At 42.1% G+C, this 24309-nt stretch overlaps 1 protein-coding gene across 1 annotated transcript in view; it reads right to left on the minus strand.

Annotated features, from left to right (window-relative positions):
• The window catches only part of BTBD8 (BTB domain containing 8), a gene marked incomplete at its 5' end in the record, with an annotated part of 51693 nt that overhangs the window by 19826 nt on the left and 7558 nt on the right, over positions 1-24309 (minus strand). Inside the window, 6 exons of the mRNA XM_080925702.1 lie at positions 563-651; positions 5569-5665; positions 6228-6308; positions 7170-7259; positions 15052-15169; positions 18811-19007. Of these exons, the coding sequence (XP_080781828.1) occupies positions 563-651; positions 5569-5665; positions 6228-6308; positions 7170-7259; positions 15052-15169; positions 18811-19007 (672 nt within the window). The remainder of the gene's footprint in view (positions 1-562; positions 652-5568; positions 5666-6227; positions 6309-7169; positions 7260-15051; positions 15170-18810; positions 19008-24309) is intronic.

The raw sequence follows: 24309 nt of genomic DNA on the forward strand, positions 1-24309 counted from the left end.
CTCTGGACTTTCCTTCCCTATTTTCCAGTTAATAGAGCCCATCCTAAGGGTTATAGCACATGTACTTTGTAAAGGAGTTTTTAAGTGGCCACACCTTAAGCTTTAGTGTGCAGTCGGAATGACTGTTGCCTGGAAACTGTTTCCTCATAGTACTGTGTTTATGACAGTAAACCACCGGGTCCAGTCAGACCTAACTGAGTTTTCATTCTCACCTTGCTGGCCATGATGCTTGCAAGACTCCCCCACCACACCCACACCGCACCCACATCTTCACGCATAGCTCGTCCTCAGAGACAGGTACTTAAACCCATGCTGATTATGTGCACATTTTACATGGCCATGGCTCACTGTCAACAAAACTGACCCCACACATTTTAAGTTACATCTAAATCCAACGCCTCCTCAATTGGTACAATTAAGAACTAACACCCTGAACTCTATTGAAAACACATATCAAGGTTACAATTGCCCACAAACTTTGGAGGGTAAGAGTGTATATTATATAAGCATATGTACTGTATATAAAGGACATGCACTAACAGCAGGACAGAAGGTAACTTACTTCATGCAGTCAGCAAAAAGGCTTTCCACTCCGACTGAATGAGCAATGATTAAGCACTCTAGAATCGATGCCCACATTCTGGGAACAGGCTAAAATTGATTAAAAAATCATATTTAATCTTTTTAATTTACAGAGGTTGGAAGTTCATAAAGAAATGCTGATTTATATACTTAAACCATTAAACAAATACATACAATTCAAAATTTAATAAACCTGAAATTTTACTTTTTAGAGATCATGATGTGAAATTAAACAATCCAGATTCAGAAAAATAAGTATTACATGCTTTCTCTCACATGTAGATATAATTTAAAGTTCATATACACCTGTGTATGTGTGTGTGTGTGTGTGTGTGTGTGTATACATGTGCGTTTCTCTAGCACGCCATAGAAAGGGGACTATGAGAAAAGATGAAGGGGTCTGGAGGACAACAAGGGACAAGGAAGCACAGCGGGATGTGCACAGCATAAAGGCCGAGGGGGACTGTGTGGTGTGAAGAAAAGGACCACAGTGGAAGTAAAGATGGGAGCAGTGGGCAGAAGAAAGATGGTTTTTATTTGTTTTTAACTTGTTAAATATTTTTATTTATTTACATCACAAACTTTGCCCCATCATACTCTCCCTCCCAGACAGAGTTCTTCACCACACCCCCCTCCCCTCTGCCTCTGAGAAGGTGCTCCCCCCCCCCTTGCATCCTCCTTCCTGGGGGATGAAGTCTCTGGAGGATTAGGGACATCCTCCCCAAGAGAGGTCAGCCCAGGCAGTCCTCTGCTACCTATGTGCCAGGGCTTCCGACTGGCCCTGTGTGCTCTTTGGTGGGTGGCTCAGTCTCTGGTAGCTCCCAGGCTATTTTTTAGGTTGTTTTGTTTCTTTTTTAAATCAAAACAAACACTAATGCTAATTTATAAGACACATTTTGAAAAATATTCACTTCCTACACTTAATTCTTTGCCTGGAATTAACTAATTCCAGAAATATACTTGCTGCCATGTTCTGGTTAGTATCTAATTTTCTTCTTAAAATAACCTTTCCATGCAAACACTGTACATCGAAGTTTAAAGAGGCTTTAGTCACACTTTGGGGACAAAATTGAGTGAACTGTAGCACATCTGCAATGGTACATTCAGCACTGAAAACTAGTCAGAGAAACCTGCACATAATCACGGGGTGTCAATACAAAGCCAATCTGTAAGGCCTGATTCCAACCACCTATTAGGTCTCAAACTCCAAACCCCCAAAACTGCATGTCCTAACTGCACCCCAAACTAACAGTCCAGGCTCAGCACAGGCTGTGCTCTAACAGGGTAAACAGAAGGATTGCTACACATAGACCAAAGCTTCCACTCAGCATTCCTCAGAAACCTCTGGAACCAGTCTTTGCTACCAGGAGAGTCTCTTCCCCCCCCTCCTCCGCCACCAACTACTTGGCAAATGGGGCATCTAGTTCTTTATTAGCAAATAACTGTGATACATCAAACCACAATAACCTTAAGGCTCCATGGGTCCTATTAACATAACCACCTCCTGTATCCAGGCAGGACTCCCAGAGGAAGGAGAGGAACATCAACCCACCCACAAAACCTTCAGCCCCAAATCTGTTTTGCTTACAAGATGAGCAGGGATAAAGATGGAACAGAGACTTGAGCCCCATCCTATGGGAGAGAGCCAACCCCTAACACTGTTAATGATACTGCTATGCTTGCTGACAGGAGCCCAGCAAAACTGTTTTCTGAGAGGCTTTATCCAGCAGCAGAAGAAAACAGAGCAGAGACCACAGCCAATCAGGAAGAGCTCAGGGAATCTTGTGGAAGGGTAGGGAATACGATTGAGTGAGCCAGAGGGGTCAATGATACCACAAGAAAACCTACAAGTCAACCAGCCTGGGCCCATGGAGGCTCAGAGATAATGAACCACCAACCAAAGAGCATGGTGGAGCTGGACCTAGGCCCCTACACATTTGAAGCAGATGTGCAGTGTGGTCTTCATGTGGGTCCCCTAACAAGTGCAGTGGGGCTGTCTCGGACTCTGTTGCCTGCCACTGGATCCCCTTCCCTACCAGCTGGGCCTTGGTGGGAGAGGATGTGCTTAGTCCTGCTGAGACTAGATGTCCCAGGGTGGGATGGAACCCAAGTATAGGGGAGGCTGACTTCTCTTAGGAGAAAGGGAGTGGATAATGGGGAAAGGATTTGTAAGGGTGGGACGAGGAAGAGAGGAGGGAGGGGTATATGATTGGGATGTTATGTGAATAAAATAAATTATGAAAGAAAAACACACACATAGACACACAGGCACACACAAAGACACAGACACACAGAGACACATAACATATACCCACAGACATACATACTGACACACAAACACAGACACACACAGACATATACCCATACAGACACAGACACATAGACATAAACACATAATATACACACAGACACAGACACATAGACATAAACACATAATATACACACAGACAGACACACTCACACACATCAAAGCAACCAGGCTCCTCTGGCCTGCAAACGCTTCCCCACTGCCATGGCTACGCTGAACTCTAAAACCCCATTTTAGAGCTTCCTCTGTAGCAGAACTGTCGGCTCCTTATAGCAGGCAGTGCTTTTCTTGGGTTTTTGCTGCTTCTGTCCCAGACAGGCAGCCGTGCCGGCACTGTGGACTCCCCTTGTCGAGAGACAGCCATGTGGCACTTTTGTCCTTCCAATAATTCGTCCAAGGAGAGGTGAGGTTAGGTAGTTTCACTGTGTCCTGTCTTATGCCTAACAACCTGAGAAAACCAACACTCATTTGCTAGCTGCAGCTGGGAGTTTATAGGATACTAAAGATGATTAGTAATCTGTCACTGAAGTATACCTTTAAATACTCTCTGCTCTAAAAGCAGATCAAAACTTCTTTTAAAATGTTTCCTTCTAATCAGGTCAGCAATTTCAAACTTTAACATTAAGAACTACTGTTAACTTGATCGTTCAGCTGTTGGAAGGTGTTACATTAGTATTTAAGGACCTAATGTAGGGCTTGGGATGTAGCTTGGTTGGCAGAGAGCTTGTCTAAAATGCATGAAGCCTGGGGTTCAAACCCTAGCACTATATAAAATGGTGTGCTGGTGTATGCCTGTAACTCCAGCACCAAGGAAGTGAAAGCAGGAGGTGACTCTTAGCTTCAGCCCAGGATACGTACAATCCTGTCTCAGAAATTAATAAACAACTGAATGTACATAGTTTGCTTTGTATATTAATGCTTTTCTTCAGAAATGTTATTTACTAATTTTCAAGACAGGGTTTTTCTGGCTGTCCTGGAACTCACTTTGTAGACTAAGTGAACTTTGAACTCACATATCTGCCTGCCTCTGCCTCCTGAGTGCTGGGGTTGAAGTCATGGTACCACCACTAGCTGGGCTTACTGATTTATTTCTCTGTGTGTGGGGGGGGGACTGTAAAGGCATACATGTGATGCATACATGAAGACATTTTTCCTTTTACTTATGATAACACATTCAAAGCTTCACTTACGAAAATATATATTAAAGTCTATAAAAGCAGTAATGTTTGAGAATTAGCTCAGCAGAAGCAGAAATCATCTTCTCAAATACTCATTATCAGAACAGCCCAGTTTAAAGTAAATGTAGTAAGCATGTCCCACAGAGAGACATGCCAAATACGGAGCTGTTTTCCCGTGTCTTAATAAACCCCCACCCTAAATCCCATTTTCAGCCACTAAAACTATAAAGTGCTGATCTTGTGGTTCTCGGTGCGATGGCTGGGTTCTCACATTACATGCAGGCTGTGCAGCCGTTAAATCCATTAAAGTGTCGGCAAATGATCTGTCCAATTAACAAGACACCAAGTGGATTACTGAAAATATAATACAAGGAGATGCATTTAACTCAACACTTAGGAACATATTAAAAATAGAGGCACATGTGTGTATGGATTACTTATAGAAGAGACTTTTACCGTGTAGACAGGTGTAAGCCTGTTTCTTGAAGAATCTCAGCCCAGAATGGATACTAACACAAAACATTTTTCCCAACTATTACTTTTAACCACATCTGTCGAATCTTTTTTTTCCTAGTAGAATACTGCTTTAATACTTCTGAAATATCCGACCCAAGCCTTCCCCCTCTCAGACTAAGCCTGTGGCCATCTCTGTGGAGATGGAGAATGGGACAGAGTGTGGTTCAATCTCCCATTCTTCTCTTCTCTGGGCCTGATTCCTGAGGAAAGGAGCCCACATGGCCACGAGCTTCTTCTGTGCTTAAGCAGGGACTGAGAGGTAGGGAGCTGTCCTTACATTACTCTAACTCAGGGGACAGAGACGGTCCTATCCAATGTAAAAACATTTAAATGTTATTAAAATAACAAAGTTACAAGTCAGGCAATGGGTAATATTGCATCAAGTACCTAAGAAAAAGTACAACATAAACAATTCTTTTAAGAGTTTTTGCTCATTGTTAAGTAAATATATGCTCAGTGAATTATAGAAAATTTGCAAAATTAACTAACATTCATAAAGTATATTAAAGAATGACAAATCTAAGACTAATAATGTACAAAGGCTCTTTCTTTAGACAGTAAATTAGTGCAAACTGAAACATGCTCAAACTCCTTCCGACAAGGGCTGTGCTCAGACATGGCAGAGGGAAAGGAGAAAATCAACAAAGCCCTTGTGGGGCTCTTGGACAAATGGAGTTGATCACAGCTGCTCTCTCTCTCTCTCTCTCTCTCTCTCTCTCTCTCTCTCTCTCTCTCTCTCTCTCTCTCTCTCTCTCTCTCTCTGAGTCATACAAGATTCTATACATACTGTCAATAAATTCCCATATCAGTTTGACTTTTCTTAAAAAAAATCATTACATTTATTTTCTGATTTTATAAGTATTTCTTGTGTTATTTTTAGTGTGAGTGCTTATTAGCTGAGTTGTGACAATTTTAAGCATGATTGCATTCAAAGTTCAAAATCTAACACATATTAGCTGGTGACCTGTTAGAATTAGCAATTACCTTCTGAAAGAAATTACAGTAATCTCTTCTTAAAACATAGATTGCTACTTCTCTTAGTCCTTCCAGTCCATACATATCAGCCACGATCAGTATCTGACTAAAATAAACAGATATTAACTGATAATTCTCAAATGGAAAATCACAGAATACACAATAATTTTCTTGATGATATGTCCAGAACAAAAAGCTGAGTTATAACTCTAATGTTCTGCTTTACACTCTTAGGTGAGAGTCGTCAGCACTGACACAGCATCAGGGTTGTGGTGAGGAGGGCGGGAAGCTGTGGGGCCGCCTCACTCCCTCACTTCTCAGAGGCATACACAACAAAGGAAGGTGCTCTAAAGGCTGTGGCAGTTCACTGTGTAGGAGGCTTTGCCTTCAATGTTTGTGCACCACATGCATGGCTGATGTCCTGGGAGGCCAGAAGGGGGCAGAAGATCTGTTGGAACTGGGGTTACAACAGTTGAGCCTCCATATGCGTGCTGAGAACTGAGCCACTTCTGGAGCCTCAGACTTACTGTTTTTACATATTCCTCAAATATAATCAAAATTGACAATAAAAGTGAATGAGTTTACTTCATTGACTCCTGGCAAAATAGTTCAACAAAACAGAACCCACACAAATTTATTTTTTAAACTTACCAAAAAGTAATACATACCCAACATTGGCCTTTTCTGGAAAATCCAAAGTTCCTCCATATATAAAGTGCATCATAACATTCATTTCTCCATGGGTTATACTGCAAAAAAAAAAAGTAACTTTCAAATCCAGAAACAGTGCAGGTTTAATTAACATCAATGGCACATTCTATTTCCCCATTAACTTGAAGTGCTAACCTCTAGTCTTCAGATAACATGTAGTATACCATTAATTTTGAACCAGCAATGAGACTGGGCATGGTAGTGCCCACCTTACACACAGCATCTGGGAAGAAGAGGCAGGAGGATTTCGAGGTCAAATGCCTTGACTATGTAGCAAATTTCTAATCAGCCAGGGCTACAGAATAAAACCCTGAATCAAAAAAAGGACAAGGGCTGGAGAAGTTGCTTAATGGTTAGAGCACAAGCACGTGCACGCGTATGTGCATGCGTGTGTAATATAATCTAAAAAATTAAAAACAACAAAAATAGCCATAGAACCTATGGATTTTTATATAAGTTAAATGTTTTATGTTTGAATTTTTCTTACTCTGAGAATTTTGTATATTTTTATTTTTATCATATTTTGTCCTATCTTCCTAGGTCTCCCAGATCTTCCCCAATTTTATGTTCTTTTCCTCTTAAAATAACAAAAATCACAAAAGGAAAGCCACTAAAATCCATGAAGTAACCTATGTGTCCAACTGTTCCTGAGCATGGGCCTGCCCTGGAGTGTGGCTGATACACTGTCAGTCCACTGGAGAAAATCGATTATGCTTTTTCCAGCAGTTATCATTTGTGGGAAGCTTCTTGGGAAGGGATGAGACTTTGTGCCCAATTCACTCCTCCATGACGGGATTCTGCCATCTCAGCCATGTTCTACTGAACACACAGGAAGAATGCTGTGTGAGAGCATCATCTATGATCATGTCCAGTCACGCTGACTCAGTGTGCTTACTTACCCTTGAAGAGTAACACACTCTTGGGAGCTTTCGGCCCAGCAGCCACTCAGCATTGTAGCAAAGTAACTCGACCTGGCGCTTAAAATGGCCCTAAGGAAAGGGGATGGAAACAGGTGAGCATTTCCATACTGTGCAAATGGAGGAATTACAAACTTTTTCATTCCCACCTCTTTAAGCACAACCTCATTTGTTTGTATTACTGATAGAATGGCTGTAATAAATATTGTATTATAGTCATAGCTACACATTTGATCTGTATAAACAGTAATTCAAAAGCTAGATGTGATAACACACACTGGCAATCCTACACTTGGAAAGCTGAGGCAGGAGGATACAAGTCAACTTAGCCAGAGGTACTCAGATTGTGGGTTAGAGGAGCTCAAGGTGGATCTGTTGCTAACATGCTGCTATCACTGTTGAAATGCAGCAGTGAGTAACTTAGTAACTTGCAGAAACATCAACAAGAAAAAGATGGCTCCAGCAGCATATGTAGCAGAGGATGGCCTTATTAGGCATCAAAGGGAGGAGAGGTCCTTGGTCCTGTGAAGGCTAGATGCCCCAATGTAAGGGAATGCCAGGGCAGGGAGATGGGAGTGTGTGGGGGGTGGGTGGGTGAAAACCCTCACAGAGGCAGGGGGAAGGGGATAGAGTAGGGGGATTCCAGAGGGGAAGCCTGGAAAGGGGGTAACATTAAAAAAAGTTTAAAAAAACAATAAAAACAAACAAACAAACAAACAAACAAACAAATAAAATAGCACCAGGAGGCAAAGCCTGGAGTCCTCACTTCAGGCTTTTCTTCACAAAGAGAGCTCCTGAGGCCAGGATCCGGATTTTTAAACCTTTATTTTCTTTTGCTCTTTGCTCCTTAAGCAGTTTTACTGCCTCCTGTGTTCTGAAGCCCCCCCCCCCACACACACACACACACGGGGCCCAGCTGGGCCCAACTGGCCGACATATGACATAGAGAAATAGGTGAGAAAATGAGACTAATTATGGAAGAGCTGTAAAGTGGGGCTGAGGAAGGGAAAGCCCAAGCCTTTTAAAGGTGACTGTAAATTTATCACAGGTCTTCAGGTGTCTGTCTCACAAATGTAGGGAGACTTGCAAGAAGTCTGCCTATTCCTGGTTGCCAGGGAGACCTTGCCTGGCTTCCTGATGCTTCAGTGTCTTGCAGATATTTAGCTCAGCTAGGTAGTTTTTTTTTTTTTTTTTTTTTGTGGGTTTTTTTCTTTCTTTCTTTTCTTTTGGTTGTTGGTATTGTTTTCCAGTTGCTGCTGCTGCATTAGCAGCTATCAGCAGCCCCCAGCCTGAAGTTCTGCACATGAGGGTTGAGCGTGGGAGCTGTCAGAAGGCTTCAGAAAGCTCCATGTTGGTGGTTTTAGCTGCTTCTAAAAGTCCCATGAGAACAATAAGTAGGAAAGAGTTGTCTTTTCTACAAAACTTGTATCTACTCGGGAAAAAGAAAATAAGCATGAGTTAAAGGGGCCAGCTCTGACCCCACAAGGTAAACTGAGTCAGGCAGCAAGGTGTGGCATCAGCAATTGAAATCAGTTCTTATAGCAGCTGACGGGGGTCTGATGCTAACTAGGAGGGCTGATGGAGGTCAGTTCAGACAGCAGCTCATAGAGGCTGATGCCTAAAGCAGCCAGCAACTAGAAAAAATGGGGAAAATCAGGCATGTGCATGCAGAGTCACACACACACACACACACACACACACACACACACACACACACACACACACACACACACCCCAGGCATGGGCCACATGCCTGTAATCCCACCATTGGGAAGGCAGAGACAGGAAGAGAGTAACAAGGATGAGGCCAGTCTGCATAGAGAACTCAGATCAGTCAGCCAGGATCACAGAGCAGGACTTTATCTCAAAACCAGAAAAGAGCATAAGGTAGGAAAGGGTAGAGTCTGTAAAGTAAGACTGAGTCGACATGGACAGAGTGCAAACGTGACGGTTTGTCATTCCTCCCTACAGCAGGATGTGTAATAAATGGGGTCTTAAGTTCTTCACTTGCCCCCTTTCCCTTGCCTCCAGTCTATAGAGATGACTGAGGTCAGCAGTGCACTGCACGGCATGTGTGTGCACCATTCTACTCTGTGTGCATCACCCTTATTCCTTATGAGCTCGGTCTCAGCAGCACTTACAGTCTATGAGTGTGCATCGAACAACTGTTACAGAACAGAGTTGAGACAGGTTTGACTAACTTTCTTAGGGTTTTCTTCAACTGGCTGGTTGGGATGGGATACAAACACCTGGCCTGACCCTCATGCCTCAGCCACCTGAGTGCAGCAATTACATATATCCCACCAAGCCCAACCCACCACCATCAAAAAGCCTTAATGAACAATACCATTAGAATTTTAATATTCTACTGACACCATTTATCTGCCTAAGCTTAACAGTAGAGTTACACAAATACACAGCATGTCATGACTTTCGTGTGGACAGTCATGAGAATGCCTCTGACCACTGACTTAGGTAACAGCACTGTGAAGTCTAAAGCACACTGATTCCAAGCTCACGTCCTCTTGAGTCATTCTTGCCATAACTGAACAGCATGGAGGAGAAAGGGGCCTGTAACTGTCTGTGGGACAGGCTTAGGCATTTTCTGAGAGCCTTGTGGTGATGTGTGCAGACACATACAGCAGCCTAAGGAGCACATGGGCCATTCCTCCTTCCAAGGTCAGGTCAGCACTGGAGTTCGACAACCCCCAGCTCTCTCATATTTACTTTGCATACCTCCTGCAATCTAACAAACCCTGCGTCTGCATCACAAGAGTTGAACTCTCACAGCATGCTAGCTTTCTTCAGCAGAAAGCATTAAAAGCATCCAAGGCTTAAGTGATTTCTCTGGCCTTACAACAGCAACTTAGAAAAGACTTCTTTTTAATTAGGACACATGCCTCCGGTTAACCAGTGCCATAGATGGCATGGTATGTTAAGAATCTTTGAAACATCCTTTTTAGTTTCCAAATGTCAAAAACCATTTTCTTCTTTTGACTAAATTTGATCTTAACTGACACTGCTGCTCCCGGCTGTATCCAGATGCCCTCATTTCCCCTCGCTGCTGCTTCAGTACAATGCTGGTCCACACTCCTAAGTCAGCTGAACTAGATTCACTACTCCGTGCGGAACAATGGCCTGGATTACTGGGAAGGCTCTTGAGGAGATAACTTAAGTACTCCTGCTAAGAGAGGGAAGTGGGAAAAAAGTAGATCTTGCTTTATTTAGCTCCACATAACTGATTAAGGCTCAAACCCAGAAGAGTGTAAACGTTTTCTGAAGGCATCACTATTATTCTGTGTTGTGACAAATATTTTAGAGAATATCTTTTGATTGCAGCTTCTATGGAATAGCCTTTTGAAGTTAAACTGTAAAGTATAATAAACGTCCTATCTACTGATACAATATAGCCAAATTCACAGTTGATTAATCAAAACTAGCCCAGCGGTGGTGGCACAAGTCTTTAATCCTAGCACTGGGAAGGAAGAGGCAGGCAGATCTCTGTGAGTTCAAGGCCAGCCTGCTCTACAGATCCAGTTCCAGAACAGCCTGGACTACACTGAGAAACCCTGACTCAAACACCTAAACTAATCAAAACTATCAGGGTCACAGACTATCACATCCCAGACATTCCATGAGATGGATGTGCAGAGTGGAGAAGGTCCCCCAGTGTCGGAGCTCTGGGTTCCACCCACAGCACCTCAAGAAAAGTGCCCTCACGTGTTCCATCTCACTATGAAGAAGCCAACCTTTCGTTAAAAACGATTCACTAATTAGGCCTCTTCTTTCTTGCAAGAATGATACATGTACTCATCGGGATTTCCAGCTCAAGTTTCTCTAAAATGAAAAAGGGGCTCAAACCTTGGTGAATTCATCTGAGTGTGGTACTGGCTGCATCTCTGCACTTCTCATTACACCCTGTCTTGTTAACTGAACTCAGCACAGGTTTGACTGCCCCATCCCTAATTATCTTTCCAAAGCACCCACCTCAGATGCCACTGGAATGACAACTTTTTATATTCTACACATTATATACAACTTATGCCATCAAAATGACAGTCCAAATGTGTTGCAGTAAGTATAAAAATGTGACAACCTTTTATCCTGCGGTAGGGCTGGCACCCATGGGGCCACATGGCACTACAGGGTCTCTAACTTGGTGGCTCTCAGATCTCAGGAGCAGTTCACTCCACTGTCTCTGTATGTTTTCATTCACTTTCCTCCACCACCCTGTATAAACATGACTCTACAATCATTAACTTATCGAGCAGGTTTTTATGTTCAATTCTCAATCCACAAACCCTCTACACAATAAGCTTACAACCAGTGGACAAAGATATAAACTGCCCATCTAGATAAAATAAATAGACCCATAGAAACCCTTAGAAATAACCATAACAACTGCATCAATCTAGAGACACATGGAGAGAAACATCCACGTCTGCTTCCATCTTGCCTCCTCTAGAATCTCTGCCTCCCACTTCCTCTTCAGCTTTTCCAGACTTCTTTCCCGCTCCACTCTCTACTGTCCAATCATGTGTCGCCATGACATCAACCTGCACAAATGGGATGGGTATGTAGAAATATTCCCCAGTACATTTTGGAAGGTACAAAGGTAGGGCTCAGTAGAAAATCATCTGCTAGGCAGGAGTATTAAGCTGAATGTGGCCAGCAAGTTTTCCAGAGAGCGTCTGGGAGCCTGAAGCAGGGCTCAGCAGTCTCTGGTCTGCATACCTTTGTTTCTGACACCTAGTGCCTCCTTTTGCTTTTAGTTTCCACTTCACAACCTCCTCAAAGGCTAGTGGCACCAAGGATTTTCCCTCTTTCTTTCTGTTCCTTGAATACCTTAGCATTATCTTAAACCTACCATGTTGACAAACCACCATTAATAAAATAGTTAATGCTAACATGTTAATAACCCTCTTTTTTATGGTAATGTGAAATCTTACAATTAGTTCACTAAGTATATATAAATATGTCATTAAGTATAAATCCTGTAAAGACAGGGAATAGCAAATTTGTTCTGTGAAGAGCCAGATAAATATCTTAGGCTTATAGCTGCTTTATAGCTTCTTTGTCTTGCCTCACACCTGTTGTCTGCTGTAGTGAGGAAGGTGTCCCAGACAACACCATACTTCTCCAGACATCCAGTGTGTACGTAGAACAACTAATATGGTTCAATGTGTTACAATGTGCTAGCCACACGGAAGTATGTTTTTATGAATATCTGGTTCAATCCACACAGCAGCTTATTCTGTACTTACTACTATTGTTTTTCCTTTTACAAATGAAGAAGTTGAGACTCAAGAGATTAAAGAACTTCCCGCTATTGATAAATGCTGCAATCAAAATACAAAGTGAGAAAGACCAACTCACTACAGCCTACAGCTTCTGAAAGGCCTCAGCTACTGTACCCAAAGATGCACAGATAGCAGCCTGTCACAGAGAAGCTCACCGAGCTTCTGATACTGTATAACTGATTGATCCTAAGGAAGGACTGGCCAACATTACAGGCAATATAACAGAATATCAATAATGTGACTCAGAAAATAAATTACCTTCAAAATGTAACATTCAATTTGTCTTACCAAACATTAAAATACATGGCATTTTAGCGTGGGAGGCCAGCAACACAGTGACTGTTTGGGGGTAGCTGCTGGGTGTAACCTTGGGGTGCCAGGAGGAAATAGGAGCAAACAAATGCTCACTATGTAGACGGGATCCATCAGGCAATCAAGTGGAGTTGAGGCAGGAGACTGATGCACCTGAGCCCCATAAGCAGCTATGTACTGCTCAGCACTGAGAACAGTGTCAGAAAGAACCCGAGTAACTTAACTGCTGCCTTCCATCCGAGTAAAAACTCCCTTCACTTCTGACTGGGGATAAATAAGGACAGAGATAAAATATGGCCCACACACAATGTGTGTTTTCTGAGCTTCTGTCTCAATTCTTTGAACTTAGCAGAACTGCTATGAACTAAACGTTCAAATACTATCATAATATCAAAACAAGGTAGCAAAATAAGTCATATTTTAAAATATCTCCTTAGAAAATTGCTTTTCTATTAATCCAGATTTCCTTTTTTAGCACAAGGTGAAGAAAACTGACCATAAATGAGAAGCAGATCTAATGGCTCTCAATCTGAGGGTCATGACCCATTTGTACACCTTAGAGCAACTGGATACAAAATGAAGTAAAATTTTAATAATGTTGGCAAAATACAGACAGGCAGGCAGGCAGACAGACAGACAGACACACACACACACACACACACGCACACACACACACACACACACACACACACACCCCTTACCCCTCACGGTTTAGGAAATATATACCCATGACATGTAAAACATACTGTCTAATCTTTACTAAGTTCTGCATCTTGGTATAATAATGAAAATTTCATAAGAATTGAGAAAGTGCTAAGTGTAGTTATGTATGTCTGTCAGGCCAGCACTCAGGAGACTGAGATGAGAGAATTGTGAGTTTGGGGCCAGCCAGAACTATGTAGTTAAACTTTAAAGATACGGATGATGATAAAATGACGACGATGATGATGATGAATGATATAGCTTAGGAGGATATTTATATGTATGTACCTATATCACCAGATTCTGAGCAGTAAACAGTCTCATCAGTGCACTGTTGTCAATTAACTGAAAAGTCACAGATTTTGAGTTTAGAGGCATTTCTGTATTCTAACACTATTGCTATGGAGTCTTCAACATTGCTTCCTGGGCTGAGACTGCTTAGTGGATAAAGTTCTTACCATACAAGGATAAGGACTGAAGTGTCCTAATCCCCCATAGAAGCCAGTAGCCAGGGATTCTGTCTCTAATGCTAGCACTTCTGAGGCAGAGGTAGGTGAGCCCTAAGGACTACAACTGGCAATATTTGGGTTCAGCCAAAAACCCTGCCTAAGAATGGAAAGTGATCAAGGAAGACACTTGAACTCAGCATGGGCCTTTGCCCTCACATACATGTGTAGCCTAACATGCATACCTACATGCACGCGCGCACACACACACACACACACACACACACACACATACACACACACACCCCACTGTAAAGTCTGTTTCATGCCCTGTAGGTGCACACAGGTAGGTGCACACAGAGGAACTTCTTCCAACCTTCCTATTTGAAGTGTGCAGGAAAAACTGGCCCCTCAGACTTCTGGCTGGTTCTCATCCACCATTGAGATCTGCCTACGTTTCTTTTCCCCGAGTTCCAACAAATACTCTGTGTTTCTTGTTAATTCTTTCTTCTTTTAAGCAGGTTTTAGGTACTTAACAACCAAAAGAGCATGTCCAAAACAATGAGTAGACTTTACTTTGAAATTTGAAAAGCCCAAGCTATCTAGCCAGTTAAATCTAAAGCACAAAATGTTTTTTTATAGTACAATGTAACATCAGATCTCCTAATCAATGCTATTCATAAACATCCTCTATTCAGAATCACAAAATTTGAGGGAAAGTACATTCAATACAATATATGCTATTCACATAGAAATTATTTTATTATACTTTTATTATTATATTAGTATGAACATTACTATAATGCCCATAAAACTAAAACCTGCATTCAACTACACTTTCTGCTACCATGAATTTTAAGCCTATTTAGGCAGTGCACTTGCTTCTGATGAAATCTTAGGTTCATGTGGATTTGAGGTTTGCTCAGACTGAAACTTGTGCACTGTGAATCTGCAGACATGAAGCCCTGCCTGGTGGCCAGCTTCCCCTCTGCCAGCCTCTAACCCTGAACAGCCGCTGTGGAGCCCTGTGTCTGCAGGAACTATGGCTCAAAAACCACCCACTCTTCTCTAAGTCAATGCCAAAATACCAAATCAGTCTCCTACCTGTGAGCTTTGAAACTTTTCCCATCAACACAAATATCAATGTCAGGATAATACTGATTCATGTAAAGTTTCAACAAATCTTCTCCTAATTCAGACGCAGGTTCCAGCTCATAATCATCTTTAAAAGAGAAAACAAAAAAGCAGCTTCTTTAATATCAGACATCCCCAAAGTTTGTTTACTAATGCTTGCAAGAGGTTTTATTCATAATTTTCTCAGTTAGCTAGAATATTTAAGCAGCAAAGTCAAAATAAAGTAAAAACTTTTAATCACTTCTACTTCCTATTTTGAAATATGTATTAATTAGACAGACCTTGACATGGTTATATTCAAATATGTCAGTTCTATGTATCAAGAATAAACTTCATGACTAACTGAACAGGCAAGAGATACTTCTGCAGCACTGATTCCTTCCTAACTGTTTTCTGCCTCCTAAGCTAGAGCTTGGACAGACTGACCTCTCCAGGTCCATTTGTAGAAGGCCTAGAATACGCTGTGATTCTATTGGAGATAGCATGGCCACTGACAGGGTGGGAAACATGCGAAGTGCTTCTGTCACCTGAAATGAATCGTCAGACCCTGCCTCAAACTGTCTACATAGCTATAAACGGAATTCATTCATAATTCTCCTGCCTCTGACTTCCAGTCTGCTAGGATTACAGGATTGCATCACTAGGTCTGGTTTATGTGGCACTGGAATTAAGCCCAGGATTTCTTGCATGCAAGGTCGTCTGTCCCTCTGCCAACTGATCAGAAAGGTGTGAGGAGTCAGGTGCTGTGGGGCTTGTAGCTACACAGGCACACCTACACAGGCACACCCACACAGGCAGAGCTATACAGGCACACCTACACAGGCAGAGCTATACAGGCACACCTACACAGGCACACCTACACAGGCACACCCACACAGGCACACCTACACAGGCACACCTACACAGGCAGAGCTATACAGGCACACCTACACAGGCACACCTACACAGGCACACCCACACAGGCACACCTACACAGGCAGAGCTATACAGGCACATCCACACAGGCACACCCACACAGGCACACCTACACAGGCAGAGCTATACAGGCACACCCACACAGGCAAAGCTATACAGGCACACCCACACAGACACACCCACACAGACACAGCTCAGAAGCAGAACACTGCCCGAACAGAGAAAATGAAAATAAAACTCATGAAGAAAGGAAGGTCCTGGACTCATTCTCTAGAACCACAATCCCCCAAAACAAATAAACATACACAGCTCATAATGAAAGGAAAAAAGGAAGGAAACCACGTGACTTAAATATGCTTGCAGAGGAGAGCACTATGGCTACTGCAGACCAGGGTTAGTTCCCAGCAGCCTCATCATGCAGTTCACAGCCTCTTCTAACTCCAGTGGGTCTCACACCCCTTCTGGCTTCTTCTGCACACATGCATGCACACATACATGTATACACATGAACAAACAAATACCAGAATTCCAGAAAGGTTTCAACAGGGACACGTGGATTTGTCAACTAATAAGCAGTACCCTGACCCCATGCAAATGAGGCCTCCCAGCGGTTCACAGGTCTTCAGTGTCTCCAGCACTCATTTGCATATTCGCATTAGCAAACTACAGTTGAGGCCAGCTCGGCTCCATGTGAGCTGAACAAGCACAGCGTTAGAGCTGTTTATTGTTAGGTATTCTCAGTGACCTGGAAATATAAGCCTACAAGAGATGCAGACACTGTACACACATCTATGCTCTTCACAGTGGCTGTAAACCTCAACAGGCTGTGGTGTCCTGGGTGAGAAAAGGCCCTGGAACCAGTCTTCTGTGAATAGCAAGATATAAATACATTTCCAGCAGGCCTCTTGCTTTCTCAAAACTACTCTACTGTGGACAAACACAGCTACTCTTTCTGTATGACTCTCACAAGCTCAAGTCTCTAATTGCATCCTCCCTGTTCCTTAACCCTCCCTGTTCCCATTATAAATAAATAAGCCACTTTCCCTCTGCTTCCAGGCAGGCAGTCCTGTATTTTTCCTGGACTATCCTTCCCTTAGGTGGTTTTGCTGCATTAATTTGTTTTTCTTTGGGATTCAATGAAAGTGTATTCCGGCAGAGCCTGATGGTGCAGGCTTGCATAGGCCAGTGATTCCTGCTAAGGCAGGAAGAAGGCAAGCATAGGGCTTGCATGGGCTTCAGGGTCAGCTCAAGGCCAGGCAACTTGGTGAATAAGACTGGGGAGATACTCAGCTTAGACTACTTGCTTAACAGTGTAAACTAATTTTGATCCCCAGAATAAAACAAAACCACAGCAGTTGCCTGCACCATGGAACTTTCTCTGGAAGTGTAAGTTCACGTTATATGTGCTCCATCTGTATTCTCTGAATAACCTGTACCACACTCGCCTGACTATCTCCAACTAGACTCAGGGAAGGACCCCTGTCTCTTCACTTTTATATGTTTAAATGTAACACAAGTAGGTCCCCAATGAAAAACTGTCATAGATGCCTGGAATGGCGCCTCAGGAGTAAGAAGCTAGTATAGAAGACACAGTGGCAGAGCACGCTTCTTTGGGGGAAAACATCAAGTAATTAACGGGACTATAACTCGGAGTGTAGGGGGTTATAGGGTTTCCCCTGCCACAGTGGAGAAAGTGGTTCAGTAGTAAATGGGTCTTCTCCACGTAGGGTCACTGGCATGGTAAAGAACTCCTGTGTGGCCTTGGCAGACAGGACAATTAGCTATTAGACACTAACTTGTCCACTCTTCTGGGTGGCTTTTGTCCCTTATGATCTCTGGGTATAAAATAACAAAGTCAGTTTGTAATGGCTTTTTAGGGTTTTGAAAGTCTAAATGAGATTAAACATAGGAACAGGCCTACTTCAAAACCAAGACTACCTACTCACTTATTCATAATTAGGTACTATGATTATTTGGCTGTTACTCCTCATAAAACACTACTAGTAAGATATTACATAATCATGTCCTATGCATAAACCCTCAGCATTTCTTAATTTGGTGGGGGTTATTATTTTTTTCTGTAATGCAATTTCACTGCACAAGCAGGGTAACATGAGGCCTCACTACAGTGTCTCATAGATTTAATGGCAATTAAATGGCACCAAGGTGGCCCATGAATAATATAAGGTTTACTGTCTGATCCAAAGGCCTCAGGTTCCTGTTGGAATGTCTACCTATCTAATTAATCCCCATTTTCTGTCAATTAATAATTAACTCTCAATCTGCAAGCATTCTGACACCAATTTCCACAAGAAAACAGTCATTTTCAAGATGCAATACCACATACACTTTAGTATTTATGTACAATGAACATTATAAACAATTTATGTGTTTTTTAACCACTTAACCAGTAAAACTGATCATCATTTTGATAAGGTTATAGTCTTTTTTTAAATGCCTCGAGACAGTTGTCATGCTATGGCAACTTCTGTGTTTCCTGGTAGTTTCAGGAACATGAACGTTGCATTAGAACTAGGTCTCTGGTTGCCACAACTTCTCTTACTGCATGCAACAGATCAACAGGAGGCAGCAATACTGAGGCTGAGGTAGTGGGAAAGACAATGAGGAACTACATGTAAATGTGTTTGCATGAATGACTAGAGAGATGGGAGGGAAGCTGACTGCAGTAACGCTTCCCTTTCTCCAGGCTCCTAAAAACAAACAGGACCTGGCCGAGCACATGCCCTTCCCTACTACAGACTACATCTAAGTAAGTGGCTATCAAGTTTTAGGAAAGCCCAACAAACGTCTCACCCTTGGAAGTAGAAGTGTCACCTCCACCAGTAATATGCTCTGGAATTTCATGTTTCCCAAGCAAACACTCAGATGAAGCTCTGCACTGGAGAAAGCTGGCGTCCGGCCCCTTGGCTGGCATGGCACTTCCCACTTTCATTTTCTTAAGAATTTCCTCTTCATAGTTTTTTATGCTTTTGTTTGATGAATATACAACCCTAAAAGACAAAATATAAAACATTAATTGAAATAAAGGTGATTTTTTTATTTGTCTTTTACTCTGAGCCAGGGTCTCCTGTATCCAACACTGATTTTGAACTTGCTATGTTGCAGAGAGTGACCTTTGAGCTTCTGCTCTTCTTGTCTGTCTCTCACATACTGGGGACATGGCTGTATGCCACCACATTCAGTGTATGTACTGCTGAGGATGTAGCACTTGCTTAACATGCACAAGGCCCTGCAAACAAAACAAAAGCAATCTACAGATGAAATGCAATCCCCATCAAAATTCCAACTCAGTTCTTCATAGAGTTGAAAAGAGCAATTTGCCAATTCATCTGGAATAACAAAAAACCTAGAATAGCGAAATCTACTCTCAACAAGAAACTTCTACAGGAATCACCATCCCTGACCTCAAGCTATATTACAAAGCAACTGTGTTAAAAACTGCATGGTACTGGTACAGAGATAGGCAGGTAGATCAATGAAACAGAATAGAAGATCCAGAAGTGAACCCTCACACATATGGTCACTTGTTCTTTGACAAAGGAGCTATAAACATTCAATGGAAAAAAGAACAGCCTCTTCAACAAATGGTGTTGGTTCAACTGGCAGCCAGCATGCAGAAGAATGCAAATCGATTCTTTCTTATCTTCTTGTACAAAGCTCAAGTGCAAGTGGATCAAATATCTCCACATAAAACCAGGTATGCTAAAACTATTAGAAAAAAAAGTGGGGAAAAGCTTAGAACACATAGGCACAGGGGAAATTTTCCTGAACAGAACACCAATGGCTTATGTTCTAAGATCAAGAATCGATAAATAGGACTTCATGAGATTGCAAAGTTTCTGTAAGGCTAAGGACACTGTCAAGAAAACAAAATGGCAGTCAACAGACTGAGGAAGGATCTTTACCAATCCCACATCTAATAGAGGTCTAATATCCAATATATACAAAGAACTCAAGAAGTTAGACCCCAGAGACACAAACAATCCCATTTTAAAAAATGGGGTACAGAGCTAAAAAAAGAATTATCAACTGAGAAACATCGAAGGGCCAAGAAGCACCTAAGGAAATGCTCAACATCCCTAGTCATCAGGGAAATGCAAATCACAACAACCTTGAGATTCCCCACACCAGTCAGAATGGCTAAGATCAAAAACTCAGATGACAGCAGATGCTGGCAAGGATACAGAGAAAGGAACACTCCTCTACTGTTGGTGGGGTTGTAAGCTGATACAACCACTCTGGAAATCAGTCTGGTGATTCCTCAGAAAATTGGATATAGTACTATCTGAAGACCCAGTTATTCCACTTCTGGGTATATACCCCAAAGATGCTCCAACATATAATAAGGACACATGTTCCTTCATGTTCATAGCAGCCTTATTTATAATAGCTAGAAGCTGGAAAGAACCCAGATGACCATCAACAGAAGAATGGATACAGAAGTTGTGGTATATTTACACAATGGATTACTACTCAGCTATTAGAAACAATGACTTTATGAGATTTCTAAGTAAATAGATGGAACTAGAGACTATCATTCTGAATGAGGTAACCCAGTCACAAGAGAACACACATGTATGCAGTCACTGATAATTGGATACTAGCCCCAGAAAGCTATGAATACCCAAAAAACAACTCTCAGACCATATAAAGCTCAAAAAAAAAAAAAAAAAGAAAGAAAGAAAGAAAGAAAGAAAGAAAGAAAAGAAAGAAAAGAAAAAAAAAGGCCAAAATGTGGAAGCCTCAGTCCTTCTTGGAAAAGAAAATAAATGTAGAGCACCCTCTCAGAGTGTGGTACACCTACACCTTAAATCACTAATAATTCAAGAGCTAAGAATGTAGCCTTGTGGCAATCCTTGGTATTTAAAAATCATTATGTTTAATCTTTACACACTAAGAAAACTTCAACTATTTCCATGTTACGCTTTGTTTTATATGTACTTTATGCTCATTGTAACTAGTAAGTTTTCAATGCATAATATCAGATCTTTTTAAAAAAAATCAAGTACTAACAAAAATATATTCATACAGTTTTATGCAAAAATGCTTTTAAAATATGTGCATTTATCTCTGTTTTTAAAAATAAAGTTGTTTAAAAAAAAAGCTGGGCATGGCTGCATATTTTTATAACTATTTGGGGATGGAGACAGTTGCATCCTGGGAGTTTGCTGGGGATCCAGCCTAGCCAACCTGGCAAGCTTCTAATTTGTCCCCAGCAAATAAGGTGGAGCGCTAGTGGGAAACACATGCCCCTCTGACCCCCTCAGGCACAGGTGCATGCACACACACTCACATGCAGGCCACACAGGGCCATCTGGGAAAGCCAGAGTTGGTCAGGAGGGAGGGAAATGAGAAAGCATAAACAAAAACCTGTCTTGTGGTTTCTGTGGGAGGGATGAGCAAGATGAGGCGGCACCTGAGCAGGATTCGGAGTCAGTGTGGGCGGGCACATGAGTAAGGGCTGATCTGGCCATCTGCTACCTGGCCTGGTGTACAGAGAACGTTAGAATGCAAGGACCACATGGGAAAAGAAGATATGTTGCTGGGGAGATGGACTCCTGACTGGCTGGTTTGCAAATCAAAGACATGTTCACAGGCAAGTCATTGCTGCATCTAGGAATCAGCTAACCTTGGAAGGGGCAGTGTCTCCTCTGAGACAGAAAGAAACTCAGTGAAACTTCAGATTCCAAAGCATCAAAAATACATGGCTAACTGTTGTAATTATGATCTCAGAAATATTTTTTTAAGGATACATGGCTACAGCTGAGCAGCATCTGTGCTACCTCAGGCAAGAGGACCACTGATCCCAAGAGCTCAAGACAGACTGGGCAACTCAACAAGACCGCCTCTCAATAAATAAATTAATTAATTAAAATAAAGACATAGCTGGAGCATGCGTCTCAGTGGTAGAATGTATACTGAGCATGAACAGAGCCCTGGATTAAATACCAACCAAATGCAGAGAACACAGCTAAACAAGTCTACTACCCACTCCTAGCAGAGAAGAGGAGCACCTGTCCTAGGCTGACTGGGACATCATGGTAGCAGTTCTCACTAACTGAAGCCAAACAGAAAACACGAAGTCCTTTTCCTTTCTCCTTCTCGTGCATGCACACACTCTCACAATAAGCACACTACTAAATCTTCTTGGAAAATAGAGTATTACTTTACAGTCTTAAGGTGAACTTTATCTTGAGATGATTCACAAGCCCAGTTTTCGAACAGTAGAGTCAGGTAGAGTGCCAGAAGTCTGTTTTATACTCGAGTGCACGCCACCTCTGACTAGTCTGGGGCACAGGAGAGAGTTCTAGGAGCTTCACAGATAAAGTGAAGCAACTTACAGATGATTGGATTTCATGTCTCAAAACTTCAAAATGCTATTTTATCAAATTTCTTCTTTAAAAAGTCTAAATCAGACCAGCTATGGTAGTGCATGCTTTTAACATCATCACTTGGGAGGCAGAGACAGATGAATCTCTGAGTTTGAATCCAGCTTTGAATCTACATAGTAAATTCCAGGCCAACCATGGCTACACAGTGAGACTCTGTCTCAAAAGAAAAGAATATATAAAAGAAAAAATCTAACTCAATGTTTTCTATTATAATATGCCCTTTAAGCTTTATGTTAATGAAAAAATTCATTGTAATCTACTAACAAATGAATAGAGGCAATGCATCATAAGCACTTTCTGTATGCAAAGCAGTAGGTGAGGTGGCTCGTAAGTACACATCATCAGACATGCCAAGTCCCAGGAGCTTGCATAGCCACAGACCCACCATGTCGACTTAGATTACCAGTGTGGTTATGGGATAAAGCACAGAACCAGCTACTCTAACTTCCTATGCTAGCTGAGAAAACTGAAGCTCAGAGCAACTACACAACAGGACAATGCACAGTAGAAGGCAGATGTCTTCCTCCATCCCTGTTCCCCAAGTGCAGAGCTTCCTTCACACTCCCATACACTGAGTCATTCTAGAACTCACTATGCAGACTAGACTGGCCTCAAACTCACGAAGACCTATCTGCCTCTGCCTCATAGTACTGGGATTAAAGGTGTGTCCCACCCACCACAGCTTGTCAATTCTCTATCCCCTTTAAAAATATATATTTATCTATATTATTTTATATGTATGAATGTTTTGTCTGTATACAATGTGGGCACCTGGTACTTATGGAAGTCAGAAGATGGTGCCAGATCCCCTGGAACCAGTTAGGATGGTTGTGAGCCACCATTTGGGTACTTAGTATTGAACCCAGGTCCTCTGCATGAGCCACAAGCTCCAGCTCCCTTCCCTATCACTTTTAATGATGACAAATAAAAGTTAATATTAATGTAATTTTCTCTGTTTCCCTATTGCGTAAGCTTTAGCCTACTCTCAGGCTTTCCCCTCCCTCCCTTCCTTCCATCCTTCCTTGTAAATGTCACTTTGCAACTGTCTCTGTAGTTTGTTGTCTCAGATGATGGAATAAGAGCCATACTCAAGCTGTGCAGATACATGGCTTAAGCTGAGCCCAGAGTGTTTTTTGTTTGTTTGTTTCTTTCTTTCTTTTTTTTTCTCTAACTACTGTTAGGTCTAGGCCTGGAAGCTTATAGCCCCTGTACCGTCTAATCTTCCAATATGACTGATTCAATCTGGCTTCTCCTGGCTTTTCACTGAATTGCTCTGCTTGGCCTCATACTACTTTTGACAATCTGTTCTAGTCTTCTGGCTCCTTCTCATTCTCTGACTCATTCTGTCTTCACCTGTGTCTAGCTTGTTCTCTCTGCAGCCTGTCTGTAAAACCGTCCTAGTAAAACTGCTACACACACACACACACACACACACACACACCATTCCTCCCTTATCTCTCCCTCCCTCCCTGTTTGCCTCCCCACCTCCCCCAGCCTCTCTCTAGCAGCCTCTCTTTCCCTGTGCTGTTCTTCTGTGAGCTAAGCACATCCTATCTCTGACTCATTCTGTCAAATCTTTCCCTAACTCGTCATTTTATCTGTCCCTCAATTAGGTAACACTTTCAAACATGGCTGCTTCCTTCTACAAACTATTTTTTCATATATTTCCTTATTTTCATTGTTAGAAATTAAAGGTATGTATTAAGAGCGAAACTGTATTCCAGACAAATAACACTGTAATCCAGGGGGGTGTCTGAATTCTGGCCAGATAATATAGACCCAGAAGGTCTGTGGATATAATCCCCTAACCAGAGCATCCAAACTGCTGGATTAAAATTCCTCTATCCATTCTTCCATCCATTCCCTTCCTTCTATCCTTTCCTTTCCATTCCTCCCTTCC

This window comes from Micromys minutus (assembly GCF_963924665.1).
Source record: "Micromys minutus genome assembly, chromosome: 11".
NCBI lineage: Eukaryota > Metazoa > Chordata > Mammalia > Rodentia > Muridae > Micromys > Micromys minutus.